Below are 15,106 nucleotides of genomic sequence, written 5' to 3'. Positions count from 1 at the left end.
TCTATTCGAACTAGCAATTTCACATCTAATCAGAGCTGGTTGGACAACTGGGGGAGTCAGATTCCAAGATCTGTCCTGCCCTCTGCACCTACAGACCTTGAACGGAAAGAAGGAATTATAAGCGATAACAGATGCAGCCGGCCAGTGAAGAAAACTAAAAATTCTAGCTGAAGGGCGAAGAAAGCAAACTTCTTTTTTTCCCCACCTAGTGCGGTGGCTGCAAATGGCTTTTCCCACACCTGATTCTACCAATCGGCAGCTCAGCATAGATCTCTAGCTGTTGAATGAGGTGCGTTTTGTCAGGATTGGAGTGAAAACCTACAGGACGGCAGATCTCCAGGAAAAGGGGTTCACAGCCCTGGTTTAAAAGATTGTTTTTTTTTTTTGTGTGCCTTTTGTAGATTCTTTTCTGCTCATTGTTATATATAAAAGAAATAATTTAAATCCTTAAAACAGAACGTTTAAAAAAAAAAAATCTGTAAACACTCTGTTACAGTGTCAGCTATGCCGACAGGCATACTCTTTCTGCAGAGGTAATAGTAAAGAAACCCTTATAATTTGATATTATTTAGCACACTCCAACAAGCATATGCAGAACAAACAAAACACCCCAAGCAGATGATGGACAAAAGATGATATTTATTAAATATAATTTTTAAATTGCTCTTCTTTTAAATCAGATTCGTATGATGGAACAAGATAAAGAAAAGTTCACGTGATATGACCGGGGTTCAGGATTGGCCGGCGGGACGTGTTATGCGCATGCGGATTACATGTCTGTTCTTCGCCAAGTCCGCACAAAATCACGCGTCCACGCACACGCACACACACACAGCACACGCGCGTGCAAGCGTAGCGGACCGAACTTCGGTGCCTCGCCTCGCCCCCCCCCTCCCCCGCCCCCCCTCGCATCCCTTCGGGAGCCCCCGCAGCGCAGTTCGGCGCAGCTGAGCGCAGTCTCGCGTCCAGCTGCAGCACAGGCGCGCTCGCAGCAGAACGTGGACTCAAGGCGGAGCGCGCGGTTGCTCTTAAGACCCGGTGATGAAGCCGCAGAACCAGCATTTCCCCAGAGAGGAGAGGAGACAGACTGTCCACCACAGTGTGCGATTCTGTACGACGCAGTGCGACTGGAAAACCTTTCAGCCAAGAACTGCGGGCGGCCCTAGGCACTGTCCTTTACAGGAGCTGTCCTTCACAGGACTTGTCCTTTACCAAACCTGTCCTTCACAGGCCGTGTCCTTTATAGGACCTGTCCTTCACAGGAGCTGTCCTTTACAGAACCTGTCCTGTACAACCCTGTCCTTCACAGGCCCTGTCCTTCACAGGAGCTGTCCGTGTCCTTCCCTCTGAGCCCTGCAGTGACCAGTGAGCACCTTCGCTTTACTGTGGCAGACAGCCCCGCCCCCTCAACACACAGATTATTTCCACGTATAACTCTTCAGAATCCTCCCACATCTTTTTTAATGGGAGGGCCCCGCAAAAACAGAGCCTAGTTTGCGGGTCCCCATCTCGCCATTAGAAGCCAAAGTGAAGCAGTGTAAACTAATAAGGCTTTCCACAGGGACAGCTGTGCGTGGCATGAAAGGAGTCGTGTGTCGTTCAGCATGGCGCGTCTACCCCAGGGTGGGACCCGTGGGCCTCCAGATCTCCAGACCGGAGCAGCCTGTCGCAGGACAGCGGTGTTAGCGGACTGGGTCTAACTTCATTTCGGGGCACCTTCATGAAGTGGTATCTGACCATACGCCTCTACGCCTCTACTTCCTGTTCTTAAATGAAAGAATAATAATGCCGGCCAATGAAAACTCAGTAAGAGCTGTAGTCTCGGGCATCATCACTCACAAAAAAAAAAAAAAGCCATGCAATTCGCTATAGAAAAATATGCCGGACAGGACTACTCATTATATCTTTTTTTTTCCTGTGAAAATGAATTTGCTTTTTTCCTTCATTTTATAACAGAAGTGACTAATCTGAGCCTCTGTGTTTCGTCTCACAATTGAACATTACGCACACACACACACACACACACACACACACACAAACATACACGCCTACATAGGACAAAGCGGAAATGGAGATGCAGAGTCCGATGGATTTGGAGCTCCCCTGTTTAAACCCCGCCCCCTTCCCCTCCCCACTACGGGGGTGCAGAAGAGGGAGGTATCGGGGGGGGGGGGTGCTGGGGTGGCAGTGGATTGTAACACACAGATTTAGGTTGTGAGGTGGTGTGAGGGGTAGTAGTGAGTTGTAGTGTGGCCTGTGGGGCCCACGATGGCGTGGCCTGGGTGGGCGGGGCTGACTGTCAGTCAAAGGAGATTAGCTGTGCAACTCCGCCCTGCCCCGGGGGTTGCTGTGGCTGCTGATGCTGCGCATGCTGCTGGTGGCCACCAGGGGGCACCATCTGCAGGACAGAATGGCAAAAGGCTAGGGATGTGGGTCCATTAAAGCACACTACCAGACAATAAAATGCACCACAACAGCATTTTACAAGACATTTAATAATGAGAGAGAAAAAGATGACATAAGAGAGGAGTGGGAGAGAATAAGAGCATCTGAGAGAGAGGGAGGGAGACGGACGTACCTGTTGATACATGGGCTGCTGTCCTGGCAAGTAGGGCTGCTGGGTGGCCATGTTGGGGTCCTGCCCAGGCAGCGATGGCATCATGTTCTGGGAAAAAGGAGGAGGAAGAAGAAAGAAAAAAAAGGGTGTGGCTTTACTCACAGGTTCTGCAAGAGTGACCAATTGGCTTTGCACAGCACCACACAGGAAGCAGGAAGAGAATAATCCATTAGAACACTGCACCCGGGAACTAAATATGCACTTCCCCGACCTCATTTCCTGTCCCTTAATTAGTTTAGCAGTACCACTTCAACATTATTTACCATTTGTACTAGCACCATATTAGCTAAATCCCATGAAGTTGTCCCTGGCAACTACATCCAGCAAAGTAAATAAGCGCTCCAGCACTAAAACAAACAGAAGAATGTTCCTTGGTTGTAGCACGTAAGCATAGCAGTATAGGAACGCACTGCTGACCTGCATGTTGTAGGGCTGGTAGCTCATGTAGCCCATACCGTTGGTGGGAGGGGCCTGAGGGGGAATGGGCTGAGCCTGGGAAACGACATTCTACACAGAGAGAGAGAGAGAGAGGAGGAGGTGGTGAGAGAGAGGAGACGAGAGGAGGGAGAGAGAGGAGATGAGAGAGGGAGGAGATTAGAGAGAGAGAGAGAGGAAGAACAAGGGAGAGAGGGAAGAATAAAAATCAGTCAGTGCTGGCCTAACTTGCTGTTATATACGCACCACACATTGCTGCAATGAAAATACACACGGGAATGTGTACAATTAACACATCTGACTCACACATTCACACAGTGAATCTAATGGCATCAATTTAGTAATACATCAAGATAAAACAATAATGACATAATGGCATCGTTATGGGGGGACCGACTGTGTATCAGACACTCCCCCCCCCCCCCGCCCCCTGCCCCGCCCACCTCACCTGGTAGCCCTGCGTGGGTGTGGGCTGGTAGCTGGAGTAGGCGGGGCTCGTGGTGGGAACAGCCTGGGCCGGGGGGGCGGGCGGGCCCGTGGGGCCAGCAGTCTGGTACATGTAGGCGTTGGCCATGTTCGGGTCTGGAACACAGAAACGTAGGGACGGGGGAGGTGGGGAGGACAGCGATGTAACAAAACAGATTTCCGGATCAAATCTCTCGGTCACGCTGACCGCCACACAGCTATGGACGAAGTTTCCGTCACACATGTCGTGAAACTCCCTTATGAAGCCAACAGACAAAAGCAAATCACCGAGTTCAATATCACTGAATTACATTCGAATTAAAACAACGGAATAACCATCGGCAATGAAGGCCAGTACATTGTAACACACGGTCATGACGTGGCCTGTTACAACCCGGGCGGCAGCCTTCCACCGGACTGCCAGGCCCCGCCCTGCGCTCCCTGTGCCCGCCGAGCTCACCTGCTCCCGAGACGGGCATGGGCGGGTACGGCCCGGTGCCAGGCTGCCCCGGCTGGGCCATGTAGACCGTGTGCATGGGCGAGCCCTCCACGGACCCAGAGGGGCTGAAGGCGCCGGGGTAACTGGGGGGGGCGGCCGACTGGTACACCACCCCCCCGGCCACGTTATGGGGCAGAGACTGCATCTACAACACAGCAAACACAAAGAGCTCCACCTGTCATAAGTGAGCTCCGTAAAGTAAAGAGAAAGTAATGTATAAAGGGAGAAGGCTGGTGTGCACGTGTATACGTGTTTACCTGTGTAAGAGGTGCAGTTTACCTGTGTAAGTGGAGTAGTTTATCTGTGTAAGAGGTGTAGTTTACCTGTGTAAGTGGAGTAGTTTACCTGCGTAAGTGGTGCAGTTTACCTGTGTAAGAGGTGCAGTTTACCTGTGTGAGAGGTGCAGTTTACCTGTGTAAGAGGTGCGGTTTACCTGTGTGAGAGGTGCAGTTTACCTGTGTAAGATATGTAGTTTGCCTGTGTAAGAGGTGCAGTTTACCTGTGTGAGAGGTGCAGTTTACCTGTGTGAGAGGTGCAGTTTACCTGTGTAAGATATGTAGTTTGCCTGTGTAAGGTGTAGTTTGCCTGTGTAAGAGGTGCAGTTTGCCTGTGTAAGAGGTGCAGTTTACCTGTGTAAGAGGTGTAGTTTGCCTGTGTAAGAGGTGCAGTTTGCCTGTGTAAGAGGTGCAGTTTGCCTGTGTAAGAGGTGCAGTTTACCTGTGTAAGAGGTGCAGTTTGCCTGTGTAAGAGGTGCAGTTTACCTGTGTAAGAGGTGCAGTTTGCCTGTGTAAGAGGTGCAGTTTACCTGTGTAAGAGGTGCAGTTTGCCTGTGTGAGAGGTGCAGTTCACCTGTGTAAGTGGTGCAGTTTACCTGTGTAAGAGGTGTAGTTTACCTGTGTAAGTGGTGCAGTTTACCTGTGTAAGTGGTGCAGTTTACCTGTGTAAGAGGTGCAGTTTGCCTGTGTAAGAGGTGTAGTTTACCTGTGTAAGAGGTGCAGTTTACCTGTGTAAGTGGTGCAGTTTACCTGTGTAAGAGGTGCAGTTTGCCTGTGTAAGAGGTGTAGTTTACCTGTGTAAGAGGTGCAGTTTACCTGTGTAAGAGGTGCAGTTTACCTGTGTAAGATATGTAGTTTACCTGTGTAAGAGGTGCAGTTTACCTGTGTGAGAGGTGCAGTTTACCTGTGTAAGAGGTGCAGTTTACCTGTGTGTAGGGCAGGGAGAAGACCGGCATCTGTGCTCTCATCTGAACGGTGTGCTTCTGCTGCTCCAGTCTCAGCTGCCTCTCCTTCTCCTGCTCCTGCAGCCGCTGGATCGCCAGCTGCCTCTGCACCTCCAGGTACTCCTGCAACGCGGGGACCAATCACAGCGTCACACACACACTCAGTCCAGCCAATCACAACGTCACACACACTCAGACCAGCCAATCACAACGTCACACACACTCAGACCAGCCAATCACAACGTCACACGCACTCAGACCAGCCAATCGCACCCCATCGCTCAGCCGCGCCACGTCACATACCAACAAGCAGCCAGTCACACAATCCCACAGACGCGAAAACGCCGCGAGCAGTCCAGCGCGTTAGGGCGGTGAGGTAGTTCAGCAGGGGGCGCAGCGGCTGGTTTTGGGCAGTCCGGGCTCTGACCTGCTTCTTCTGCCTCATGATCTCCAGCTTGTGGGCCAGCTGGATCTGCCTCTGCCGCTCCGCCTCCTCGGCCGCCCGCCGCAGCTTCTCGCGGTGCTCGTCCCGCAGGGCGTTCAGCGCCGCCCGCGCGTCTCGAACCTGCGCCAGCTTGTCCTGCAGCCCCTCGTAGTACACTGCCAACACAGAGAGGGGTGACACACGCTCTCGCCTTCACTGCAAAACCCTCAGCTCCACTGCAACACCCTCTCCTTCGCTGCTACACCCTCTCCTTCGCTGCTACACCCTCTCCTGCTCTGCTACACCCTCTCCTTCACTGCAAAACCCTCTGCTCCACCCTCTCCTTCACTGCAAAACCCTCTGCTCCACCCTCTCCTTCACTGCAAAACCCTCTGCTCCACCCTCTCCTTCACTGCAAAACCCTCTGCTCCACTGCAGCACCCTCTCCTTCACTGCAAAACCCTCTGCTCCACCCTCTCCTTCACTGCAAAACCCTCAGCTCCACTGCAACACCCTCTCCTTCGCTGCTACACCCTCTCCTTCGCTGCTACACCCTCTCCTTCGCTGCTACACCCTCTCCTTCGCTGCTACACCCACTCCTGCTCTGCTCCACCCTCTCCTTCACTGCAAAACCCTCTGCTCCACTGCTCCACCCTCTCCTGCGCTGCTACACCCTCTCCTTCGCTGCTACACCCTCTCCTTCGCTGCTACACCCACTCCTGCTCTGCTACACCCTCTCCTTCACTGTAAAACCCTCTGCTTTACAGCTACACCCCCCTCCTTCACAGCTACATCCTGTCCTTCACATCTACACCCCCTCCTTCACACCTACATCCTGTCCTTCACACCTAGACCCTCTCCTTCACTGCTACATCCTCTCCTTCGCTGCGACATTATCTCCTTCACTTCAGCACCTTCTCCTTCACTGCAAAACCCTCAGCTCCACTGCAACACCCTCTCCTTCGCTGCTACACCCTCTCCTTCGCTGCTACACCCTCTCCCTTGCTGCTACACCATCTTTCACAGCTACACCCTCTCTCTCCCCTCGTTCAGCGGGGGCTTTGGGGGGCGGGGGGGGGTACTCACAGCGTTTCTCGTCCAGCTGGTTGAGCAGGTCCAGCAGCTGCGGGTGCATGTTGTTGATGGACTGGAAGAGCGAGAGCACGGCGCTGTCGTTGGTGATGCTGCGACCGCGCATGTGGTTGCTCTTCACGCGGTTCAGGAAGGTGGTGACCACGTTCTGCAGCGCCTTCAGGAACTGCTCGTGGTTCTCCTCCGACTCGCCGTTCTGGTACTGCTGCTGGGGTGGGGTGGGGGTGGGGGGTGAGAGAGGGGCAGCGGGGTCAAACCAAAGGGGCAGGGTCACACAGCTCACACAAATTGCCCAAAATCGAATTCAGCAGAGCCAAGGGGGGAGTGACACACCTCCACAACGCTGACTGGCTGAGCGGGCACGTGGGCGTCCGCGGGCTGGCTGACGGGCAGGGGCTCGGCCAATGGCACGGGCCCGGGGGCGGGGGCGGGGGCAGAAGGGGTGGGGCTCTTGCGAGCTTCTTCCTGCTTCTTTTCCCAGTACGTCCTGTTGAGGTACCGTGCCAGCTGGGGAGCGAGGGAGAAGGCGCCCGGAGTCCATTAGCATTAGCAGCTAAACACCGCTAACATTGTCACAGGAGTCCACTGGCATCAGGATGGAGCCATATTCACTACAAATGGAAGGCATGGGGGTGCATGGGAGGGGGGGGGGGGGCAATCATTCCCATCTCCCTCAGCCTGACAACCCCCACCCTGACCCTCTCTGGGTTCAAGCCCATGCCATGATGCAGCCTGAAGGCCCACTTACACCGCCTCGCTCTTCTGACCTGCACATGAGGATACACGTCTTTGCTGCAAGTTTTAATTTAATACCTCAGGCTATGACCCAGCCAACCGCTGGATTACATGCTCTGACCCTCGGTCAGGCTGGGTTGTTGTGAAGTGTCCCTGTACAAGTAAAAGTGACATCACAAACGGGCCTTACCTCTGGGTCCTCTTCAGCCGAGGGAGCAGAGGAGTTCTGTACGGAAGGAAGGGGAGATGGGGGGCCCTTAATGACGCGCACACACACACACACACACACACACACACACACACACATCTGAGGCCCTCAGCGAACACGGACACACACACCCGCAGTATCACCACACACAATTCACTAGAAAAAAAAATGTTTTTAGCCATTTGTCCCTTGTTTTTCCGGTAAAAAGTCCAAAAGAGGCACAAAATCATTTTTCAAGGGAGTAAAAAAGGCAGCATCAAACTAAATGCGTTTCATCGAGCTTTCCACAACGCAAAAAAACTTTAAATACAACAGCATGCAGCACACGCTTCCATAATGTTCACGATACAAACAGCCGAGAACAGAGCTTGACTGCATAACAACGGATGATGGATGAGGTCAGAAGCGTGTGAGTGCGCTCGTTGTGTGGCAGCGTGCTCGGTGTGTGGTAGCACGCATGGTGTGGTAGTGCGCTCGGTGTGTGGTAGTGCGCTCGGTGTGTGGTAGCACGCATGGTGTGGTAGTGCGCTCGGTGTGTGGTAGCATGCTTGGTGTATGGTAGCGCACTCTTTGTGTGGTAGCGCGCATGGTGTGGTAGTGCGCACTAGGTGTGGTAGTGCGCTCCAGGTGCGGTAGCGCGCTCGGTGTGCGGTAGCGTGCTCGGCGTGCGGTAGTGCACCAACGGCGCTGATGCCCAGAGGTGTGAGGTCAGGAGCTGGTGTTGGACAGGCCCGGCTCTCACCACAGGGGCCGAGTAGAGGGTGCTGACCGGTGGGGCCGAGGACGTCGCCGGGGTGGGCTCCACCTTGGGGTACGAGGAGTACGAGGGCTTCTGCCTCTGTGGAGGAGAGCGCGCCACCCAAAACCTCAGCATCGCCGCAGTTACCAAAAACCAACGCCAAACACGAGTGCGTGCACGCGTCGCCTTCGCGCTCGTCTCACCATTCTCTCCTTCTCCTCAGCCTCGCTCTGTGATAGGGCGATGGCCAGCTGAAGCTCCTCCTCCTCCTGCAGTGCCGATTCGTCCCTCTTGGGGGGCATCTGGGAGAGAGGGGGTAGTTTCAGTTTCTTCTGATTTCTAAATACATCCCCCGTCTACCGTTTACATTTTCAGATGATCACATGCTGACACAGCTGACACCCTACTGAGGTAGCTGTGGTGCAGCTTCTTTCAGTTCTACCTTAACCACATTTATGCCCCCTCACAATAACATGAAACTCATATTACCAATAAGGGAATCAGGAGAACAGGGTAAAAACAGCAGGCAGGTTTCATTAGTCCTATAATGGGAGGCATTACAGTAAGCTGTCAGTCAGACTTCCCAGGCAAAAAGCAAGGATCGACTAAAAAGAGTGAGTCATGGATATTATGTTTTGTTTGGCTTTGTGACATCTTTCATCACTATGGAGAAGATGAACACCTTCATAGGGCTCCCACACTCACTGATTATTGAAGAAGGGGTCAACAACAAATTACAAGCAGGAAAGAAAAAAAGAACAAATAAATAAGAGGAAAACTAAGAGCACAGACATGACGTTGAGGGGAGAAGAGCCACCAATCCTACAACTAAAAGCACATGTAATATTAGTTCCTATATGTTAAATCTGTGGACTACACTACCCATGATGCACTCACCTGAGACTGCTGGGAAAGAGGGCTGGTCAGATACTCTGGAGGGAGTTCCGCCGGCCCGGTGGCTGTCGGCTTCCCTTCTGTTTTCCTGGGGGGGGGGGGTGGAAACAGGGAGGGACAGACAGTTGAGTAGATGGGAAAAGAGGGTCTTTGGGCTGTACACAAAAACGACATGCTTGCCCAATCAATTAATTCACAGCTCAGCTTTCAGGAACCTGAGGGTCAGTGGTACCCTTTGTTCCTTAGACAACGTGGTTTGTTTTTTTCCCCTCATCACTTCAATAGGAAACTGAATGAAGGGTCTTTCCAAACTGTAATAATGTACTGACCTGGTTACTGAGAGCCAAGGGCAGAATTTCTGAACGGAATTATTAATGAGGTAACAAATGTCTAAAAATGTGCCGAGTCCAATAACCGACTCGTGTTCTAGTTCCAAATCCAGTCCAAATGACTCAACAACACCCAGATCCTTACACCCTGCACCGATTACTGATCTGGATACAGTGTCAGGCCTGCAGGTGACCAGCAGTGGAAGCGATTACTGATCTGGATACAGTGTCAGGCCTGCAGACTCACTTGTTGAGGAGTTCAAAGCAGGGCTCACACACGCGGACCTCCTTCTCGATGCCAAACTTAGGGATGGTGGAGTATTTGGAGGAACACTTTCCACAGAAGATCTGACCACACGCCCGACAATGGTGCTGCAAAGAAGGAACGTAGAGAGAGCACACTACTCTAACAATCCCTCACACATGGATGTTAACACGACGTCCCACGAGCACGTGCGCCTTTCTACCTTTCGGGTCATGACCCCAAACTGAACTCGACATCTATGACACTCCTCAGCATCCACCCAATCAGGGGCCTGCAGAGGCAGAGAAGGAGAGAGAGAGACAACAGGAGAGACAGATGAAGACAGAAATAAAGAGCAAGAAACACATCAACGAATATCAATCATAAATCCTTGGTGAAGCCTCCTCAACTCGGCAGTACACTCTGCGGCGTGCAGACGCACGACCGCGGCAATGGCCTCACCCTTTCCGCTGCAAACATGGCATCGCTCTCTTTAAACTCGGGAAACACATGACCTGTGGGAAGAGAGGTGATTGGCTGAACACACGCAATTCTATTATCAGTCACAGACAAAGATGCAGTCCTCCAATCAGGAAAGCACAATCAAAAGTAATGCTCCAATCAAACAGGTATGAGAGAGAGAGAGAGACAGAGAGTATAGTTCTCCACTCACCCTCCACCTTCATGATTTGGTAGGTGTCCTGCACCACCTTGTACTTGGGCTCGTTGCGGAAGGCGTGGGCCCAGGCCTGGATCAGGTACAGAATCTTATTCCTCACGTTCGGCTCCGTCTGCTTCTAGCGGGGAAAGCACACCACTCACTGAGCAGGGGCAAGCATGCCACCCATGCATTATGCTCAGTGAAACACAGACATACTTCATTACACCACACTGGTAAAACACAGGACTAAATAAGGAGTCCATGAAGGAGCAGGAGTTAAAAGCCAGAGGCAAATCTGGCCAACCCACCAAGAGATGAGTGTAAGAACATGATGGAAATGTGTATGTTTCAATTGTAACTGAATACAAGATATAACATAGGGTAACAACAAGAATGAAACAAAACCAAATTCCTTAATTGATCAGTCACTCGATTTTTTAATGCTGCATTAAAGGACACCCAGTGTCATATGGTCACTGTGTTGGTCGCCCTTAGATTCCTGTTTTATTGATTACAAACTCCCGAGAAGTGGGGTGGGATGACGACAGGAAATGAGGCGTGGTGGAGACTGGAGGTTTCAAGGGGGCAAATTTGGCAAGTGTCACCTTGAGGAGGTCCTTCAGCTCCTCCATGGTCTGCTTGCAGGCCACCTCATCGTGGACAGTCTGGCCGCAGTTCTTCACCACGGACTCCAGGACCTGCTCGACGGAACCACCATCAGCCCAGCGCTCAAACAGGCAGCGCGTTTTCGCTTAGCCATCTACGCATTCGCGAGGGCTAACATTACATTACATTACATTACAGGCATTTAGCAGACGCTCTTATCCAGAGCGACATACAACAAGTGCATCAGTTCAAGGTGCAGAGGTTCACACTAGAGTGAAGTAAGGATCGTAGTAACCATCTCATCACAGCGAGGGTAACGGAAGAGTTTACTCACAGAAGGGTTAAGGATGCTTTACTTCTTAACTTGCTGGGCTCTTAATTCATCTAAAGAATTTGCTAACTCAATTCACAAAACTTCTGCTCAACGTTTCACACTCAAGATGTTGTTAAAAATTGTTTTGGCAAACAGCCTACCCACCTCCAGGGCGTACAGAGCCACGTGTGGGTTCTTGTCGTTCACCTTCCTCTTTATGGCACCGATGGCGTACTTCGCTCTGCAGAAGGAGGACAGGGAGCATTCTGTCCGTCAGCTTTTCCCATAAACACACCATAACATGACAAAAGGTTTCCAGATGTTCTTTTTTAGGAAGATTAAAAAAACATTAGCGATCAGCTCTGTGGGGTCCAGGGGGTCGGTGTGGGGTTGAAAGATCAGCTCTGTGGGGTTCAGGGGTCAGTGTGGGGTTGAAAGGTCAATCTTGTGGGGTTCAGGGATCTGTATGGGGTTTAAAGGTCAGCTCTGGGGGCACAGGGGCCAATGAGGGGTACAGGTGAGCTCTATCAGGTACGGGGGTCAGTGTGGGGTTTAAAGGTCAGTTCTATGGGGTGGAAATGTGAGCTCTATGGGGTAGAGGGGTCACTGTGGGGTGTAAAGGTCAGTTCTGTGGGGCCTGACAGCACTCACTGGGTGTCTCCTTGGCGAATGAGGTCACAGATCTGCAGGATGGATTCCCAGTCTGTCTCCAGTAGAAGCTGACTGGTGGCCTTATCTGAGAGACAGAGACAGAGAGAGAGAGAGCGAGATAAATTATCAGTGCAGCGCAAGCCGTGCATTCCCACCACACCCAGTTTCAAAGTTGGAACTCATTTTTAACATGGGCTAAACAGCACCTGCACACTGGCTACAAAGAGACCACCATTATATCAGCCCAAGAAAAACAGTGATTCCAACTTCACCCATAATTCCTGTAAGCAAGCCAACAACAGCAGCAATGGTCTACCATGGGAAAGGGGTATAATGAGTCAGCCTGGTTTCAGCACTACAGTAAGACTGAGTTATAACGGACTTGATTCCTTCTGTGGCCACTACGTTCCATTCTACAGTCCACCATCCGAGTTGCACAGCCATTGCAATGAAGTAATGCTCTACATACAGAGGTGGTCCTGGCAGGCGGTAGGTACCAGATCAACTAGAGCAGTGGACTGCTTAATGCATGATAAAGACAAAGATATCCTTCCGACTGAAACCCTTCCTCACATGGGGAGGATAAGACCAGGGCTATTCTACCCTGTGAGATTCCCAGCCACAGCTTCCAATAGCATGGTCTGGATCTGATAACAGACCGTTTGCCAAGCAACTCCACCAAAAACTACACGAAGATCAACACAAATAACGTGCAAATAGACTCTGGCTTTTTAAAATACAAAAAAGGATGCTATTTGGTTACCTATGCCACACATGAAGGAGGGGTCCAATAGAACAACTCCAAACACTCAGTCATTTAAGCATATCAGGGAGGCTGTGGACTGTCTGCCAGTCATTTCCATGTAACTGATATAAATCAATCCCTCATGCAAATCGGCCTGTCACAGCACCTATACATTTGAATGAACAGTAACACAAACAGGAAGGTTGTCCGTTCATAGATAATAGATACATTGTGCTATTGTGAAAGGAACAGCTGCCAAAATTTGCAGCAATTATGAAGAGCAGTTTAAGCAGTACTGTTGGGTGCAGGACCAAATTCGCAGAAGGGGAGCTTCAATTGAACAACTGGGCAAGGTTATTAAAAATCAGAAATCATTCTGGTGGAACTGGTCACGGAAATGATTATGAATTCAATAAATAATCACGAAACAATGTGCGAGGTCAAAGTCCTTCGCTTGCGTTAATCATTAAACTCACTCCGATCTTATTACCAAAGTACTAAGTTATACCGAAGGCAATGTGGTGTCTGTCACGGCAACCAAGGGATAACTCAAAAGCCACACCGCTAGCCAGGTTAAACGTACTCAAAGCAAGTTACGCTTGAGAAAGCATGGTCAACTAGATAACATCGATATCCAAAATATGATTTCACCACAGGACACTTTCACGGTGTACTTTAGAGTCCTTTATTTCTCAACATTTCAATGTGACAATGGCAAATGTATGAATCATAAGCAAGTTTAGCAGGCCTCGTTTAGTTGCATAGCTTGCTAGCTTCTGTGTCAGCACAGTGAATGGTAACTTATCTGCATCAGCTAAGCAAGCTATCTTAACTAATTCAGTTAGGCCCTACCATTAACAGACCACAATGATAAAAAAATGATTATACCAAAATATCTCTCGCAAGTTAGCAAATTAGAATACGTGAGCTAACATTACTAATTTTAATCAAGTCCGCAAACTTTGACAAAAAGGCTACCAAGCTGTCTTGCTGAATAACCAGCCAGACTTCAAATATCATCTAACTGTGTGTCATTTAAAATTATATCCAGGTTAGCTAACGCTTTCTTCCACAATTCTAAACGGAACTTGGAATATTTATCAGCGTAATGTTTCCAGAATAATTTCAGATAAATTTAGACTAACGTTAACTTAATTGACCTGTATTAGCTAAAGCGGTTAGTTGAAACTTAGCTAGTTAATGACAGATCTATCTGTTTAGCTAACTTAGCTGGCAGGGTCATCTGGGCTCAAATACCAATCCTGAGCTTGCCAGCTACAACGACACAATTGAGGTGACACAATTAAGGTGGTTTAAAAATGGTTAACTAGCAGTGCAAGTCAGTTCATTTTAAGGAGCTAAACATGTACCCAAATAAGTTGTTACTAGTTAATTTAGCTAGGGTTACACGTTAGCTAGCTAGTTAGCTATGCATCGTTTGCTAGTGAGCCACCGTCAGCTGGCTAAAACAAACAAAGCCGACCAAAACCCAGGACTGTTCCCCAGAACTAGGCTGTATCAAACAGCTGACTGTAACTGCTAACTAACAAACAGTTCAAGTTAGTAAATTAGTTGTATTCGGTAGACCAGCTACATGTTGGCATTCCAGTCTGGCGTGAAAATGAGACTGCTCGGTCCATCTTGGCTAGTAAGTTCGGGGCTGACAAGCGGCAGAGGGCGAATGATTACGCCCAGGCCTGTTATAGCAAGCTGGCGCTAAGGAAAAACGACAACCCAAATAACTGCCAAACAATACCAAAATCACAGTATGCTACACAACGCTCGACCAGTCAGTTACAGCTCTTACCGAGCAACCGCTCAAAAGTGCCTCCTCCTTTGCCCATAGCTGATCTTGTATTCAGACTTGCTGACGAGACGCGACTGGCTCCTGTTTTTCAGTCCCTGACCAGGATTACGTACTTCCTGCTTCCCGGTGCCGTATGCTTTGCTGTGTCGAAGCTGACCGCGGATCAGTTTTAAAATCTATGCTACGGAGGCGTTGAGATCTGAACGATGGTGTGGTTAGCTGATCCAAGGATGCCCTCAGCCTCGGAGCTGAGAGCGTAATTATTTTGGGAATGGTTTTTCTATAAAGAATGTTCACAACCCTGCCCTCTAGAGGCAAAACGGGTTCTCATAAAAAAATCTGTTTGTAAATATGATTGCAGGACTACCATGCATCGTTAACGTTAGCCTACAACAGTTAGTTCGGATGTTACTACCACTACTG

At 50.2% G+C, this 15,106-nt stretch overlaps 1 protein-coding gene across 4 annotated transcripts; it reads right to left on the bottom strand.

Moving 5' to 3' along the window:
* Window positions 1-619: 619 nt before the first annotated feature.
* On the bottom strand, window positions 620-14,939 carry LOC118216938 (hepatocyte growth factor-regulated tyrosine kinase substrate-like). Of its 4 annotated transcripts, none has more exons than XM_035398579.1 (21): window positions 14,684-14,939; window positions 12,132-12,216; window positions 11,646-11,721; window positions 11,167-11,259; window positions 10,574-10,697; window positions 10,363-10,415; window positions 10,124-10,192; window positions 9,904-10,028; window positions 9,331-9,415; window positions 8,637-8,735; window positions 8,437-8,532; window positions 7,677-7,712; window positions 7,085-7,258; window positions 6,746-6,959; window positions 5,663-5,835; window positions 5,218-5,358; window positions 3,978-4,161; window positions 3,501-3,634; window positions 3,035-3,124; window positions 2,579-2,665; window positions 620-2,398 (listed from the first exon to the last, which is right to left on the bottom strand). In XM_035398579.1, the coding sequence occupies exons 1-21, from the start codon at window positions 14,718-14,720 to the stop codon at window positions 2,300-2,302; spliced, it is 2,274 nt and encodes a 757-aa protein (XP_035254470.1). In that variant the 5' UTR covers window positions 14,721-14,939; the 3' UTR covers window positions 620-2,299. The 4 variants fall into 4 exon arrangements, with proteins under 4 accessions (XP_035254470.1, XP_035254473.1, XP_035254472.1 ...); XM_035398582.1 differs by having other exon boundaries at window positions 10,574-10,691; XM_035398581.1 differs by having other exon boundaries at window positions 6,746-6,956; window positions 14,684-14,938.
* Between the last annotated feature and the right edge of the window lie 167 nt (window positions 14,940-15,106).

This window comes from Anguilla anguilla, chromosome 17, assembly GCF_013347855.1.
Source record: "Anguilla anguilla isolate fAngAng1 chromosome 17, fAngAng1.pri, whole genome shotgun sequence".
Taxonomy (NCBI): domain Eukaryota; kingdom Metazoa; phylum Chordata; class Actinopteri; order Anguilliformes; family Anguillidae; genus Anguilla; species Anguilla anguilla.
The sequence above is the reverse complement of the archived record's forward strand: the minus strand, read 5'-3'. Positions and strand labels throughout refer to the sequence as shown.